The sequence below is a fragment of the Stenella coeruleoalba genome (assembly GCF_951394435.1).
Source record: "Stenella coeruleoalba genome assembly, chromosome: 12".
Lineage (NCBI taxonomy): Eukaryota > Metazoa > Chordata > Mammalia > Artiodactyla > Delphinidae > Stenella > Stenella coeruleoalba.
In genome coordinates, this window is record NC_137158.1 from 47,371,370 (window position 1) to 47,387,940 (window position 16,571).

The following is a 16,571-nucleotide window of genomic DNA, read 5'->3' on the forward strand; positions in this document are numbered from 1 at the left end:
ACTAACTCCAGGGCTGGGACTGAGAAAAAAATAAGATGAACCCAGAAAGTAATGAGTACTCAAAGAATAGAGAAATGTCAAAAGCCCACAGAAGTCCACTTGAAGGGACTCCTACTGCTTAAACCTGGGATGATTTGAGCATTGAAATAAATTGTAGTAACATAACTTATTGAATAAAATAGGAATCCATGAGTCCACACTAAAATAAGTAGATAGATCAATAGATAGAAAAGACACATAGTTGAAGTGATAGCATTAGAAAATCATCATGGGCAACAATACTAATAATTATTAATAATTCAGACAATAAATATCAAGATATGCTAAAACTTATGGTGAAAGTAGGTTAAGGAATGGGATTTTACATAGTCTAAAAGTAGTATTTCTTCACAAAACAATTATAAAGGGAAAAACAGTAGTGTTAAAGTGAAGAAATCTGGGAGACACCATCTTAAGTGACCAGAGGCCAGTGCCACTATAATGGACAAAATAGATACCATATGCCATCCAATACTATGTAATGAAAAGACTGTATAGCTTTTGTGACCTCAGCCAAAAGCATATAACTTGGTCTTAATCACTGAACAAAAAAACCCCCAAATAACTAGCTTGTGATTGTCAAAGGGAAAACTAAGGAACTGTTTTGAGTTGAAAGAGGCTAGAGAGACATGGGTGCAACACGTGATTCTGGGTTAGATTCTTTGTTATAGGAATATTACTGAGATAATTAGTGAAACTTGAATGGGATCTCTGGGTAGAGAGTATGCAAGAATTTTCTGTACAATTTTTGCAAATTTTCTTTAAATTTTAGTATAGTATGTAAGTTCATATTTTTATTACTTTTAGGCACAATGATTATAAAGTTGTATCACCTGCATTAAGAGCAGTTGGTAATATTGTGACTGGTGATGATATACAAACACAGGTGAGTTCAGACTTTAATGTGATGAACTGGTGACATAATGAACTTTAAGAAGTTTATCATGTTTCATACCACTTGATTACATATTAATCAAGATGTTATTACCATAATTATGCAGGCATCTACAATGTGACAGTAAGCATATTTTTGATAGTAAGCAATCCATCTCAGATACCTCTATCTGAAAGCACTATCCTAGACCTATATTGATGTAAAGAAGTACAAGATAGGAGTTCAGCTCTTGAGGGGTTTACAGTTCAATTGAGGAGAAAATATATATTGAAACAAAGCAAATTACCTGAGGTAGTATGTTTGCTGAGAACTGATTTGTCAGTAAATAGTATAAAAATTTAAAAAAGAGATCAGTGTGCTGAGAACTCTGTAGATTCTATAAAGGAGTTGGAACTAAAGCTAAATCTTAAAAGTGGAGAAGAATTTCAGCAGACTAGAAGAAATTCATGTGACTGTAGGTACAGAGACAGACGTGTGAGTTATGTTTAAGAAGCGTGAAACTTGACTGGTAAAGAAACTGCTAGTGAGATGGTGATTGGTTATAAATAGGTTAAAAGTGGGGCTGGAAATGGAAGGGCCTTTTATAGTAAATTGAAGACTGATTATGAGAATGGAAGGAATGATAGCAAGGAAACATTTCCAGATTGGTAACTAACTCTGTGTGTGTGTGTGTGTGTGTGTGTGTGTGTGTCTTTGTCTGCCTATCTTGGAGGATGGTGAGGTGTCAAGAAAAAAAGGTGTGTTGTCAGATTGACTTCAGATGTGGGGTGGTCTTTCTTGAAGACAGAAGCTTAAACTCTGAAACATTAAATCCTCCTTTGTTTGCCATCATAAAGTAAACTTTTTATTCTAATCTACATTCTTTCAGTTTTAATATTTTAAGGTCATATTTAGATACTTACCTTAGTTATCAAACAGATCTTTAGAAATTGATAGTTATTAATTTAAAATAGCTCTTTAAAATAAAATGCACTTCTAAACATACACTGTTTTGAGCAGAATTTCGGTGCACTGCTTCATATGTTTTTAACCAAGTAAACTTAATGTAAATCATTGTGGGTACTGTGAAAATGGAACATAATTAATCTTGCCATGGAATAAAGAATGTAAAGAGACAAAGCAGACTATACTTACTTAGAAAAGGAAAATGGAAAATGGAACAGTAAAAATTTTAATGAAACAAACAGACTTATACACATTAAGGTTTCGTAACAGTTATGGAATTAGATACTTTCAGACTGTTTGAGATATGTTGATAGACAGATATATTTTTCCCTGTATATTTTTTTCATTTGGCAAAACTTAGAGGATGGTTGCTGACCAATCACTAAATCTCTCTTCAAGTAGTTGTATCAGTCGAACTGTGAATGTATTTGTAAACTTGAAGGACACACCTCTGAATATGCTGCTTTTATTTGCAGATGAGTGGATTGAGAGCAGGGCACCTCACTACACCAACATTGAACAACTTTTGGCAAATTGGGAGGGTAGAAGACAGCAAGTGCTTAAGTTTTACTTTGAGAGGAATTGCTTTTTTCTTTTTTCTCAATGCAGTTAATGATTTTTAATGCAGAATGATTTTTGTGTTTCTAAATAGTATTTTTCTTTGAAGTTTTGAATTTTATTTATTTTTTATACAGCAGTTTCTTATTAGTTATCTATTTTATACATATTAGTGTAGCTGTGTCAATCCCAATCTCCCAACCACTACCACCCCCTGCTTTCCCCCCTTGGTGGCCATACGTTTGTTCTCTACATCTGTGTCTCTATTTCTGCCCTGCAAACCGGTTCATCTGTACCAAATAATTAGTATATTTTTGTGTAGTTTTTCTCCAATAAAACTTTCTATTTCCATTTTTTGTTGTTGTTGTTTGTTTTAGGTAATTTTAAATTGCTCTGCATTACCCTGTCTCTTACACTTATTGAGTAGCTCAAAGGAGTCAATCAGAAAAGAAGCCTGCTGGACTGTTTCAAACATCACTGCTGGAAATAGAGCTCAGATTCAGGTAAATACCTTTCAGATCTGAAAAAACAAGAAGATCTCAGGAGTCATTTTGGGCGAAAGTCAGCATTTTATCAGTGATTTGTTTTTAGTGAGTTACTAAAAAAAGATTCTTAAAAGATTCTTGAAAAGTGTTTTAAAAACTGGACTTTCCTCCTTTAAAATAATAACGTTTACTTGTAGTAGGCATTCTAGTACCGTGCCTGACATTTAGTCTTTAAAAAGGGATTGAATTTTATTAGGCTTAAATATAAGTTAGGCAATGATCTTCCTCTCAAAGCTTTTAAATAATGATTTGTTAGTGTCCCATCAAGCTCCTTGAGTCAGTGATGACTAATGCATTTTGATCAATCATATGTTGGTGCTTTATCATCTTTAAAATTTATATTCTGCTAATATATTCTCCAGTCTTAAAAAGAAAGTATGTGAAAGTTTGTTGGAAGATTGGAAATAAAATATTTCCAAAGGTGTTTCCAAAAAGTCATTTTAAAGCCAACAAGTTTCAAAATTCATCTACTTCCTAATATTTTTAAAATAGTATTTGCATTGATTATGATTATTTTTTTCTCCTCAGGGTGTTATAGATGCAAATATTTTTCCTGTATTAATTGAGATTCTTCAGAAAGCAGAGTTTCGCACCAGGAAAGAAGCAGCTTGGGCGATAACTAATGCGACATCAGGAGGCACTCCAGAACAGATAAGGTGTGAAACAGATTTTTTAAACTGTTTTATAAATGTAAATAGGACAAAATTTCAAATAATACATATTTTTTATTTGTTGATGAAACTAAAACATTATTTCTAAGTTTCTTAAGCATTTCTAATATGAAATGACAGCATTTGTTATATCAGTTATTCATTCACAGTGGTTTATTTTTTTCATTTAAAGTATAATTAACATCATTCTCCTTGGCAGACTACTTATGAAAAATCAGAGGTTTAAAAAATCGAAGAAGCCTGTGTTAATTTGAAAAATATACTATCATGGGCATTAAGTATTTTTTAGGTCATTAAAATCACATGCATGTAACTTTATAAAATGGCTAATAAATTTAAATATCCACTTATTTAAAATAAAATTGAAACAGACATTCCTAATTGGTTGTTAGCTTTACCTATGGATAGTGTCTCACTTTTATTTTTCCATAAATTATTCTTTTTTTTTCTTAGGATAGCTTTTTGATTCTAGCCTTTTATTGTTTATTTGTTTCTTTTACTAACAATATAAATAATAGGTATATGGGCTTTGAAGTCAGCCTGCTTTCAAATCCTGTTCCTTTAATAAAAGATGTGTGACCTTTACAAAGTCATTTAGTCTCTCTAATCCACAGTTTTCTTCATTTTTTAAATGGATTCAATAATGGATAGTACCTTGTGGTAGTATGTTGACAATTAAATGTAATTTGTACATTTAAAGTGCTTTAGCATGGTGCCTAAACGTTAAGGTCTGTACTAAGATTAGCTATTATCATTATTATAATTTATTATAATTTTTATTATCAATTCCTAAATCTCTTTTCATCTTCTGCTTTCACTCTTTTTTTTTTTTTTGGCTGCACCTTGTAGCTTTCGGGATCTTAGTTCCCTAACCAGAGATAGAACCCATGCCCTCTGCAGTGGAAGCACAGAATCCTAATCATTGGATTGCTAGGGAATTCCCTGCTTTTACTCTTTTTTCCTTGATAGCAAAATTCTACTTTGCAATTCTATAAAAGCCTGACTTCCTACAGAATCTTCTTGTTCTGAGGATCCCTTCATGAAACTCAGGACTTTTTAGGTTTCTTGAAGTGACTATTTAGGAAATATTTTCTAATGCATATTTGATTTATTTCTTAATTTATAAAACAAGAAGTCAGTCTGCTATGCCATTTTACAAATCATGTAGAGGATTTTGAAATCTACTTATTGGGAGATCATTGTCTATTATTGCCTTCATTTCTACTGTTATCTTCTTTTCTCAGATTCATATCTCTACATGTTGATAACATCTGTCTGCTTTTTATTTTCCATTCCTCTTCTTTGATTTAATTAGTATTATTTCCATTTCATTTGTGTCATGAATACAAGCAGTAATAAAACAAGGTCTTTCATTTGTTCTAACTTGTATTTTTTTTAATGCTGGTGTTATTTTTATGTGCTTAGGGGCCCAAAGTTTGTCCACCTATAAACAGTTGTATTTTTTTCAATTTATTTTCATCTTTGTGTCTGTTCCGTATATTATTCCTTAAAATGTATTAGTATGGGGCTTCCCTGGTGGCGCAGTGGTTGAGGGTCTGCCTGCTGATGCAGGGGACATGGGTTCGTGCCCCAGTCCGGGAAGATCCCACATGCTGCGGAGCGGCTGGGCCTGTGAGCCACGGCTGCTGAGCCTGCGCGTCCGGAGCCTGTGCTCTGCAACGGGAGAGGCCACAACAGTGAGAGGTCCGCGTGCCGCAAAAAAAAAAAAAAAAAGTATTAGTATGAATCAGGTGTCCAAACTGAGATCATTATTTTTCTAGCCAGTTTTCACTATTTCATTAACTCTACATATATGGGAAGAAGTCTTGATCTCAGATAAGGTTCAGCATGCATATCACTAATATTTACTGAGTGCCAGTTGTTGTGCTAAGTCGTTTCAATTATTGAGCATCAGCAGTGCATCAGATACTTTCAAGTATTTTCTTTTCTTTAACTTTATAACTCTGTGAGATAGTTATTCATTCAGCAATTATATTTGATCAGTCACAGTAATAATAGTATATGGCAAGTGAGTGCTCCAGTGAAGGTATGCACATTTAAAAAAGCCAGGGGGTGGGGGGATGGAAACTGTTACTGAATACCTGCAGTATTCTTACAGCAACCTTCTGTGTTTGGTACTATTATTATTCCCACTTAAGATGTGAAAACTGAGGCACAGAGAAGTTACTCAAAAATCACACAACTAATAAGGAGTGTAATTAGGACTTGAAGCCATGCAGCCTGGCTTTAGAGCATATTTAATATGGACTTCAGGACATGCTTAATGTGGACTTTTTGCCAAGTGAACAAATCAGTTACTTTAAGGAGCTAATAACAACTAGAAAAGGAAAAAAGCATTAGGAAATGAGTAGAATAGTTTTTGTGATCATTATTTATTAAAATTATTCACAACATGGCCTGTTTTGCTCCTAGAAGCCGTCTATGCTTCTGAAACATAGCAGATGTTTTAGAACATTAACTACAATTGTTTTTGTGGGAAATTTCCTGAAGTTTGATTTAGATGTCTTCTCCATCTTCATTTCTACCTATCCCCATATGACTCCATGTGTTTCATGGGCTAACTAACCATAAAAATCAAAACCAAAAATAAACCTTGAGCCCATTATTCTTAGTGCTCATATGCTATGCAAAAACAGGTGTAAGTACCAATTTGCTTGCATGTATTTTTTTCTAATATTTGTAATACCATTTATTGCTAATTATGTTAAATTATGAAACTAGGAGAGTAAGAATTTTCAGGTTCCTATGTAAGTGAAAATTTAAATTTTTTGATGTTTTAGATTGTATAGGAATACTTAATTGTTTATGTAGCATTTCGCTGAAGAATATTTTCATGTCATTGCTATAAATAATATTTATTTAAATCTTTTAAAATGTTTTTTCCCCACTTTTCTTTTTTTAATTACTCTGAAGGTATTTGGTAGCCTTAGGCTGCATTAAACCACTTTGTGACCTATTGACTGTTATGGACTCTAAAATAGTCCAAGTGGCTTTAAATGGACTTGAAAATATTTTACGTCTTGGAGAACAAGAATGTAAGCAGAATGGAATAGGCATTAATCCATACTGTGCCCTCATTGAAGAAGCATATGGTAAGCAGTCAAAAATTTATAATTACTATCAATTTTTTTAATTGAGATACAAGTGATATATTGGTTTCATGTATATAACATAGTGATTCAATATTTGTATATACTGCAAAATGAGCATAATAATTTTAGTTCATGTCATGAAACATAGTTAAAAATTTTTTTCTTGTAATGAGAACTCTTCAGATTTACTGTCTTAGAAGCTTTCAAACATACAATACAGTATTATTAACTATAGTCCCCATTGCTGTACATTACTTCCCCAAAGCTTGTACAAACTAGAAGTTTGTGCCTTTTGGCAGCCCCTTTCACCCATATAATTCACCCCCCACCTGCTGCCTCTGGCAACCGCCAATCTGTCCGTGCTCTGTATCTATGAGCTCGTTTTTTGTTTGTTTGTTTGTTTGTTTAGATTCTACATATAAGTGATATTATACAGTATTTGTCTTTATCTATGACTTGTTTCACTGACTGTAATGTCCTTAGGGTCCATCCAGGTTGTTGCAAATGGCAAGATTTCCTTCTTTTTTATGGCTGAATAATATTCCACTGTGTGTGGAATGAATATATATATATATATATACACATATACATATACATTTTCTTATCCATTCATTCTTTGATGGATACTTAGATTGCTTCCATGTCTGGGCTATTGCAAATAATGCTGAAGTGAACATGAGGGTTCATATATTTTTTGAGTTAGTGTTTTCATTTTCTTCAGATAAATGCCCAGAAGTAGAATTGCTGGATTATACAACACTTATATTTTTAATTTTTTGAGGAGCCTCTGTACTGTTTTCCATAGTGGTTGCATCAGTTTACATTCCCACCAACACTGCACAAGGGTTCCCTTTCTCCACATCCTTGCCAACGCTTATCTTGTCTTTTTCATAATAGTTATTCTAACAGGTGTAAAGTGATACCTTGTTGTGGTTTTGATTTGCATTTCCCTAATGATTAATGATGTTGAGCATCTTTTCATGTACCTGCTGGCCATCTGTGTATCTCCTTTGGAAAAATGTCCATTCAGATCTTCTGCCCATTTTTTAATTGGATAGTTTGGTTTTATGCTATTGAGTTGTATGAATTCTTTATATATTTTGGATATTAAGCCCCTACCAGGTATATGATTTGCAAGTACTTTCTCTCATTTCATAGGTTATCTTTTCATATTATTGATGTTTTCCTTTGCTGTGCAGAAGTTTTTTAGTGTGATGTGGTCCCACTTGTTTATCTTTACTTTTGTGGTCTTTTCTTCTGGCATCAACTTCAAAATTCAAAAAACCATTGCCAAGACCAGTGTCGAGGAGCTTACCGCCTATATTTTCTTCTAGGAGTTTTATGGTTTCATGTGTTACATTTGAGTCTTTAATCCATTTGGAGTTAGCTTTCGAGTATGGTGTAAGATGGTGGTCCAGTTTCATTCTTTTGCATGTAGCTATCATTTTCACAGCATCACTTATTGAAAAGACTGTCCTTTTCCCCCATTGCATATTCTTGGCTCCTTTGTCATAAATTAATTGACTATATATGTGGGTTTATTTCTGGGCTCTCTACTCTGTTCCACTGATCTGCTTATATGCCAATACTATACTGTTTTGGTTATTATAGCTTTATAATATAGTGTGTAAATCAGGGAACATGATACCTCCAGCTGTGTTCTTCTTTCTCAAGATTTCTTTGGCTATTTGGGTTCTTTTGTGGTTCTATACAAATTTCAGATTAATTGTTATATTTCTGTGAAAAATGCCGTTGGAATTTTGATGGAGATTGTATTGGATCTGTAGATTGCTTTGGATAGTATGAACATTTTAACAGTATTAATTCTTCTAATCCATGAGCATAGCATAGAATGTCTTTCTGTTTATGTGTGTCTTCTTTAGTTTCTTTCATCATAGTTTTCATGGTACAGGTCTTTCATGAACCTCGTTGGTTAAGTTTATTCCAAGGCATTTTATTCTTTTTGATGGAATTGTAAATGGGATTGTTTTCCTTATTTCTCTTTCTGATAGTTTGTTACTAGGGTATAGAAATGCAACAGATTTTTGTATATTGATTTTATATCCTGTGGCTTTACTGAATTCATTGATTAGTTATAACAGTTTTTTGGTGGGGTCTACAATTTTCTGTATATAATATGTCATCTGCAAATGGTGACAGTTTTACTTCTTCATTTCTGAATTGAATGACTTTTCTTTTTATTGCCTAATTGCTCTGGCTAGAACTTCCATTACTATGTTGAATAAAAGTGATGAGAATGGACAATCTTGTCTTGTTCCTGATCTTCGAGGAAAAGCTTTCAGCTTTCCACTGTTGAGTATGATGTTACCTGTGGGCTTGTCATATATGGCCTTTATTATGTTAAGGTACATTCACTGTATACCCACTTTGTTGAGAGTTAGTCAATTCTTAATTATCTACCATAGGCATTTTCCCCCTCTAATTCTATAAAAATATTTTGTGTAAAAGCAGTATAATATTTTTGATATCTTTTTTTTACAGTTACCCTTAATTCTATTATCCTAACAATTTCTTTTTATTATTTACCATCCTTTTTACATTGTCCTTATGCAGAATTAGTTTACATTGATATAATTGCAGTCCATGTATAGTTTGGTGTTCTACTTTCAACATTTTGGAGGAATTTTACATTTTCTCCAAACAATACATAATTTCTATGATTTGCATAATTTTCTGTGATTTGCAATAGCCACATAATGTTATAAAAAGAGAATGTTGCCTGCTGTTTTAGCCATATTAAGTGGGGTTTTAGCCACACTCTTGTAGTTGACCATTAGTTTGTTTCCAATTCGTTTTGCACTTTACATATGCCAAAATAAACATCTTTCTGATGCTTATTTTTTAATATTTTTATTAAAAATATATCATTAATATATTTTAATATTTATAATATACAAAATATACAAAAATATAATATTTATTAATATTTTTCTTCTGTTGAGTTAATACTTGGGGATAAAATTTCAAGGATATTATTGCTGAGCTTGAGCACAAACTTCTTTTTAAGTTTTTGATATGTTTTCTCATTTTGCTTTCTGAAGGCATGTTACTCGGCAGTGTCACTGCCTCTTACTTGTTTTGTTGATTTTGCTGATTTAGCCAATGTAAAATGGTACCACCAAGTTGTTTTTATGTGTTTCTTGTTTTATTTCATGTAGAAAGTGGTGTGTATTTTCCATGTGTTAGTATATTTCCTTATCTCAATTACATCTTTATTATACTTTGTCCAGTTACCAACTTGTCATTTTTTGTAAAAATTTGAATTTTATTTTATAGTTTATTTTAATACAGCTTTTCTCCCATCCTTTTTACCTTTTTAATTTAATGAGATAAACTGTGTTCTTTTATAATTAATAAATGGTTCAGCCTAATATTCTATTCCTTCAAAGTTTACAAAGTCATTGTCCTCACAGAGATTTGATGAAAATTATTTTATTTATTGGCTAGATTTTTCTGATTGGAGTCTTAAGATATTTAACTTAACTCACATGGAATTTATTTTAGGATAACACATGAATCTAAGTCAGTATTTTTTCCTCTCAATATATTTCCATTAAATATTCACTTTCTGTCTTAAGTCCTATTATATTATATGGTTGAGTCAAGCTTTTATTTGTGATTCTTGAACCAAGCCTGGGAGATCACTTTGCCTTTATTTCAAATTATATAATGTCAATGGTTAAAACATCATATAAATAAGAGTTATCAATCACTGATATAAGAATATTTCCTTACTACAATCATTATTTTGATCCCAAGTTATACTAGAGTTTAGGCTATTCTATGATTGTATATAGATATGACTACTTTGCTTATTCCTTATATCCTGCAATCATATAATTGAAGAGGTTTATCTGTAATAAGTGAAAAAGATTTTTAGCATCACCCAGACTTGTATGTAGATTATTTTCTTGTGAGCAATAAACTAGAGCACTGTAGATTCTCCTTATACTATTGAAATGAGCTTTTTCAGTTTCACTTATAGGCTGTATTGGATTTGCAAATAGTATTCATTTATCCTTATTGATACCTTTTGGCTCATTCTGTGAGAGAACTTGTGTGGTAGCTTGCTTGTATTTTAGTTTTTTTCTTTTTATTTTGTTGCTTTCCCTTTTTGTGCTTTTTATTTAGCACAGTTACTCTGGGAACAACTTGTGGAGTTACATAATGTAAAACTGTCATTTTAAAATTCAGAAACTAAAGTACAGAGGAACCAAACTTATTTGGGAAAAATCACACAACTGGAAGGGTGGAGTCTATGATCTTCCTACTCCCCAGCCTGTGCTTATTCTTCATACCACATTGCCCCATTCTTTCATTCTTGAAGTATAAGGCATAAGTGTTGGCTATCAGTATGTGCAAAAATTAGATTAAAGTTATGATATCACTTATATGTAGAATCTAAAAAATACTACAAACTAGTGAATATAACAAAAAAGAAGCAGACTCTTATAGAGTAAACTAGTGGTTACCTGTGGGGTGGGGGAGTGGGAGGTACAAACTATTGGGTGTAAGATAGGCTCAAGGATGTAGTATACAGCACAGGGAATATAGCCAATATTTTGTAATAACTGTAAATGGAAAGTAACCTTTAAAAATTATATTTTCATCTTTTTAATTAGATAAAAATAACAATCCAATTGCCAGTGGACTGATGGATGCTATTGATTCATTATTTTGACTTAAATGTATGTTGAAATTCGAGTAACAACTTTGTTTTTGACATATGCTTTGCGTTAATAGGCCTGGATAAAATCGAATTTCTTCAAAGTCATGAAAATCAGGAAATTTACCAAAAGGCTTTTGATCTGATTGAACATTACTTTGGTGTAGAAGATGATGACTCCAGTATTGTACCTCACGTGGATGAAAACCAACAACAGTTTGTATTTCAGCAGCAGGAAGCACCAATGGAAGGGTTTCAACTTTAACTTGGTAGGAGGAAAAATTAATGGCTAAAAAGGGTAGCTTCAGATATCTCCCTTTTCTTGTAATGTCATTAGGAATATTTGATGTGTTTTTATGTAGAACAAAAAAGAGACGTTAATGCACTTTTAAAAAGCAAAACAAAACAAGTTTCCATCCATATGCAACCTTTTATTATAGTTTTGTTGTTATTTTGGTGTGCCTGTATATATGTCTTTCATTGTTTTTTTTGTATCTATTTGTGAACAGTTAAATACATTATGAGATTATTTAATAATTTAAGCCTGAAAAGGAAAACTTTAGTAAAGTATTACAATAATGGTTCTGAATTTTTCTAGCATTCTTAGAAACTGCACATTAGCAGTACAGCTGTCGATAATTGCATTTTGGCAGTAAGTTTGATATGCCCATTCTTTACTAAATCTACCTCTCAAAGCAAAAACAAAACAAAAGAGCTTCAGAAGCATGAAACAGAGAAAAAGCTAAATTAGAATGTGAAAATAGCTATTACCTTAAATTATAAATCACTGTGCTGTAAGTTATACTTTGCAAAAAAAAAATTACTACAGAAAACCTGTAAAAGTTACTTATAAAATACAGAAGAAATATTGTACTGATAATCAATTAAAATGTGGCAATTGTGAAGAAAGAAGCTGTTCTTCATGTTGAACACATTAAAATGATTACACAACATTTAAATGTTTGTGTTTTTAACATATAAATGCTATTATATTAGTATATTTTGTATTTTGACCAAATATGCCAACATTTTTGAAATAGTGTTCTATTATTTTTTCACTGCTCATTTTAAAGAGCATCATGAGATGCCATCATGAATCTAAAGTAGTGCTGCATAGCAAAAATAATACTGTATTCCTTTCTCTGATTTTTCAGAGCAGTAATTGAGAAGTTTCACTTTCTATGTAATAATGAACTTAGGTACTTGAATGGCAAAATTCTCCTGAAGAAATCACCTTGTTATGTGTTAAATTTTATTAAATGGACTTAATGGTTTGGACACAAAAGGATGCTATTCATGAAAATTACTAAGGATTCTTTAATTGGTTGAACCCTATATTAGGATTTTTTTCCCCTTTGGTGATCCTCAAAGGGTCAAACTGCTGCTTGTTAATGAACCATTGTATTAGATTACATTTGTATCAGATTTGTCAATATAATGTATGTGTTTATGTATTAACAGCAAAAACCTCTTCATACTGTGAAACTTTAAAAAAAAGTTTCAATAGAAAATTATATATATATATTTATTTACAGATACATATATATGTGTGTGTCTGTGTGTTTTTCTCACAGTACTATACTTGGTAGTTTTCTAAGCAGATATGGTACTGTTGAATCAGTCTTTTCATTATTATAGTTATGTGCAGGCTATTTACATTTCCAATTGTATACCTAAAATACTTGTTTAAAAATTAGTTTACTGATGTTTTAAGATGGGAACTAAAAGCATTTTTGATATGATTCATAGTCTATTCTGTAAAGAAGGTTTCATTTATGATAGCATTTATAATGTTTCTGCTGGAAATCAGAGGTATGTTACAAGAAGGAAATGTATATAGGAGTACTTTTAAATAGTATGACACTTTGTAAATTAAATATCATGAAACTAAGCTTTTGGCAAGACACTTAAAAACCTACAAGCTATACAATACAGGTTTAAATGGTGTCCACAATGCTGACTGCATCTGCCAAACCTCTTTTATATTGTTAAGTAGAAGATTGTATCTGTGCCCTTTTTATTGTAGTAGAAGTTATGAAGTTCAGTATATGTATATTTAAAAGAACAGGGTAGTTATATTAAAGATCACCAAATTGATGGTGAATTTATCAGATAAACACTTTTTTGTGATGCAGATAGTTTATAAGTATCAGGTGACAGGGTGTTCCACTCTTTCTAATCAATTGAACTTGTTAATGCAGCATAATTCATAAACTAACCAGCTGTGCCTGCTTTTTTTTTGAGGACCCTGTAGTCACATTAATAAATCTTTAAGCTAAGTCTTTCAAACAAAATAGTTCTTACAGAAGGAAAAATAATAGAAATAATAGAATGACCTTTGAGGGGAGGATTTTTAAATTTTTGCCAGTGAAATAAGCATTATATCTCTAAGTATAGAATTTGACCATATTTTAAGCATTTATATATAAAATTATATTTAATTCATTGGATCTGTTACTTGGGTAATTAATTTGATTAGATGTGAATGCAAGGGGTAATATGTAATAGTTGGTGTGGTGATGACTTTATTGAACCAATACTAGCAAATACTTTGTTCCTACAAATTTTTTTAATATGACTACTCTTTTCAAATGTACTATTTTAAATGCTCCAAAATGTATTTTCATTAATCTTCACTGACCCTTGTGGGAAAAATTTTCTTTTTTCAACTTGCTTTCCTAAGATTTATTATATTTTAATCCGAGAGAAACTGTGCCAAAAAAAAAAACAATGAAAACATGTTGTAAAAGGGCAATGCATGCAACATTAATGTAAAAATCAAGAGAATACTTGAAAGAGTCCTTTACATTTATTGAATTAAATTCGGTGTTTTATTTTTGTTTGAATTTGAATTTTTACTAGCTAATCTATGCAATTATGCTTACTTGTTTTATATTTGTAAGTACTTGACTCAATGCCCTGGGGTTTTTTTTACTCTAAGTTTTATTTTGAAAATTGTTCCTAGAACTTAATTTTTAGTGTCATTTTGTTCACTTGCTGGTAGCACTAGAACAAGCAAGCAAAAAATAAAAACCAAAAAAAAGTGATAAAATCTGTTGGCACAGAAACAGCATATCATTTGGTAACTGTAAAACCTATTTGCAGATAAAGGTTGATTTTTTGGATAAAGGACTTTTGTTGGACAAAGCATTACCTTTGCCTTCATATTTTTTCTTCTCTCAAGAAGGAGCATTATGGATAAAGTAATTATAATACAAAGTCTTCGTGGATTTTTGTTGCTGTTCTAAATTCAGCAATCTACTGGCTGCTTTGTGAAACTGTGAAATCAAAGTAATTGTTGTTAACCTTTACTCATTTTAGTTCATAGCATTACTGTTTTATGAAATGTAACATATTAGGAGCCAATATGATGGATCTCTAAAAGGATAATGCATCTTTAAATTCTAATTGGGAAGTGGGATGAGGGGAAGATATTCTTACCAAACTAAATAAACCAACATTTGAGTAGTATGCAATATTATGAAATGTTCCAGCACTATATTAAAAATAATAAAATACTATTTTACGATTGCATTTATATAAGTGTTTCATTTGTTTTCACTTATGATTGTATATGCCTAATAAAGCAAAAATAGATGCCCTGATTCATTAAAATTCCATCCCCTTTCTAAAACCAGTAAGATTTCATTGGTAGCATTATCTGATAAAGTAGTATGTTGCTTTTATTTTAGAACTTGTATATTCAGCTATAACGGGGAACATATCCAATTTATCTTTGTAGCTCAAGTCTTGGCAGTTAGTGGGACATTCACATGTTTCAGCTGAGATTATTTTTCTTTTTCTGTTATTTTAATGCAGTACAATGCATTTATTTAAGGCTTAGAGTTTTAAACCTAATAAATACGAGGGAATGTCTGATTTAACTTCCTTAATATACTGTGAAACACAAAATCACACAGTAGCCAAGCTTAGGCCCTCCTAGCTTACTGTTTTTATTTTTTTCTTCTTCCATTACCATGGTTTTCTGTTGTTCATTTTTTTTGTGGGGGGGGGTGTGTTTGTTTTGGCTGGCATCATTTCCTTCAGTATTTGAAACTATGTTAATCACAGAGTAGTGAAACTAATTGGATCAATTATTTTTAGGGTTTCTTGCTCCCAGTAAAGTGGTCAGCAATTTTAGTGGGAAATGAATTCCTGAAAATGTATGAAAATATAATGTACAGGTCAAACAATAGATTTAAACACGCAGTGGAGTACCCATCGCAGAAATCCTTAAGTATACCCTTTAATTATGTGTTTGCTCAGTTGTATATTTGTTCTTTCATTTTTTTCCTTTCATATTTGAACAGTTTACCACTGAAATTAAATGAGCATATGATTCCCCCCTTTCAGGACATCTAATGATTTTCATGTTTGCTTCAGTAGTTTAAGTTTTAAGAGATACATACATCATATCATTATTAGTAGCACTTTAACATTTCAATTTTCCATTCTGTTTTGAAATAAAAATTTCAAGTAGTTGCACTTGCAAGCACTGCTCTATAGCACTACCAGAACTAAAATGTTGATTGGGAGCAACTCCACCAAGTAAAGAGCTTGGAGTGTTCACTAGTTTATGAATAAATATTTAAATTTGGAAACAGTAGGCAGTTTAGGGAATTTAATGTGCAATTCCCCAAAGTACCTGTTATTTAAAAATTGGGAGTTTTAAACTTTGGACAATATTACTTTTGAGGGATCCCTCCTGTTCCCTTTCAGTTATGGTTGTTTTCTTAAACTGTTCTAAAAAAGCATGGCAAAATTTAATATATTCTTTGTTTAGGGTTTCAGCATGACTATTTTCTGAGCATTCCAATTTTTTTTTCTTTTTACATCTTTATTGGAGTATAATTGCTTTACAACGGTGTGTTAGTTTCTGCTTTATAACAAAGTGAATCAGTTATACATATGCCTATGTTCCCATATCTCCTCCCTCTTGCGTCTCCCTCCCTTCCACCCTCCCTATTCCACCCCTCTAGGTGGTCACAAACCACCAAGCTGATCTCCCTGTGCTATGCGGCTGCTTCCCACTAGCTATCTACCTTATGTTTGGTAGTGTATATATGTCCATGCCACTCTCTCGCTTTGTCACAGCTTACCCTTCCCCCTCCCCATATC

The 16,571-nt window shown here is 32.0% G+C and overlaps 1 protein-coding gene across 4 annotated transcripts in view; it reads left to right on the plus strand.

Moving 5' to 3' along the window:
• KPNA5 (karyopherin subunit alpha 5) overlaps positions 1 to 15,096 on the plus strand; it is a 49,262-nt gene extending 34,166 nt beyond the window's left edge. For 3 of the 4 annotated variants that reach the window (XM_079939868.1, XM_079939867.1, XM_079939869.1), the window contains 5 exons: positions 847 to 925; positions 2,815 to 2,940; positions 3,511 to 3,638; positions 6,588 to 6,766; positions 11,531 to 15,096. In XM_079939868.1, coding sequence (XP_079795994.1) covers positions 847 to 925; positions 2,815 to 2,940; positions 3,511 to 3,638; positions 6,588 to 6,766; positions 11,531 to 11,718 — 700 coding nt within the window. In that variant the 3' untranslated portion in view covers positions 11,719 to 15,096. Of the gene's footprint in view, positions 1 to 846; positions 926 to 2,814; positions 2,941 to 3,510; positions 3,797 to 6,587; positions 6,767 to 11,530 lie in introns of those variants that run through there. The other variant, XM_079939870.1, reaches the window with a different exon arrangement.
• The last annotated feature ends 1,475 nt before the right edge of the window (positions 15,097 to 16,571 follow it).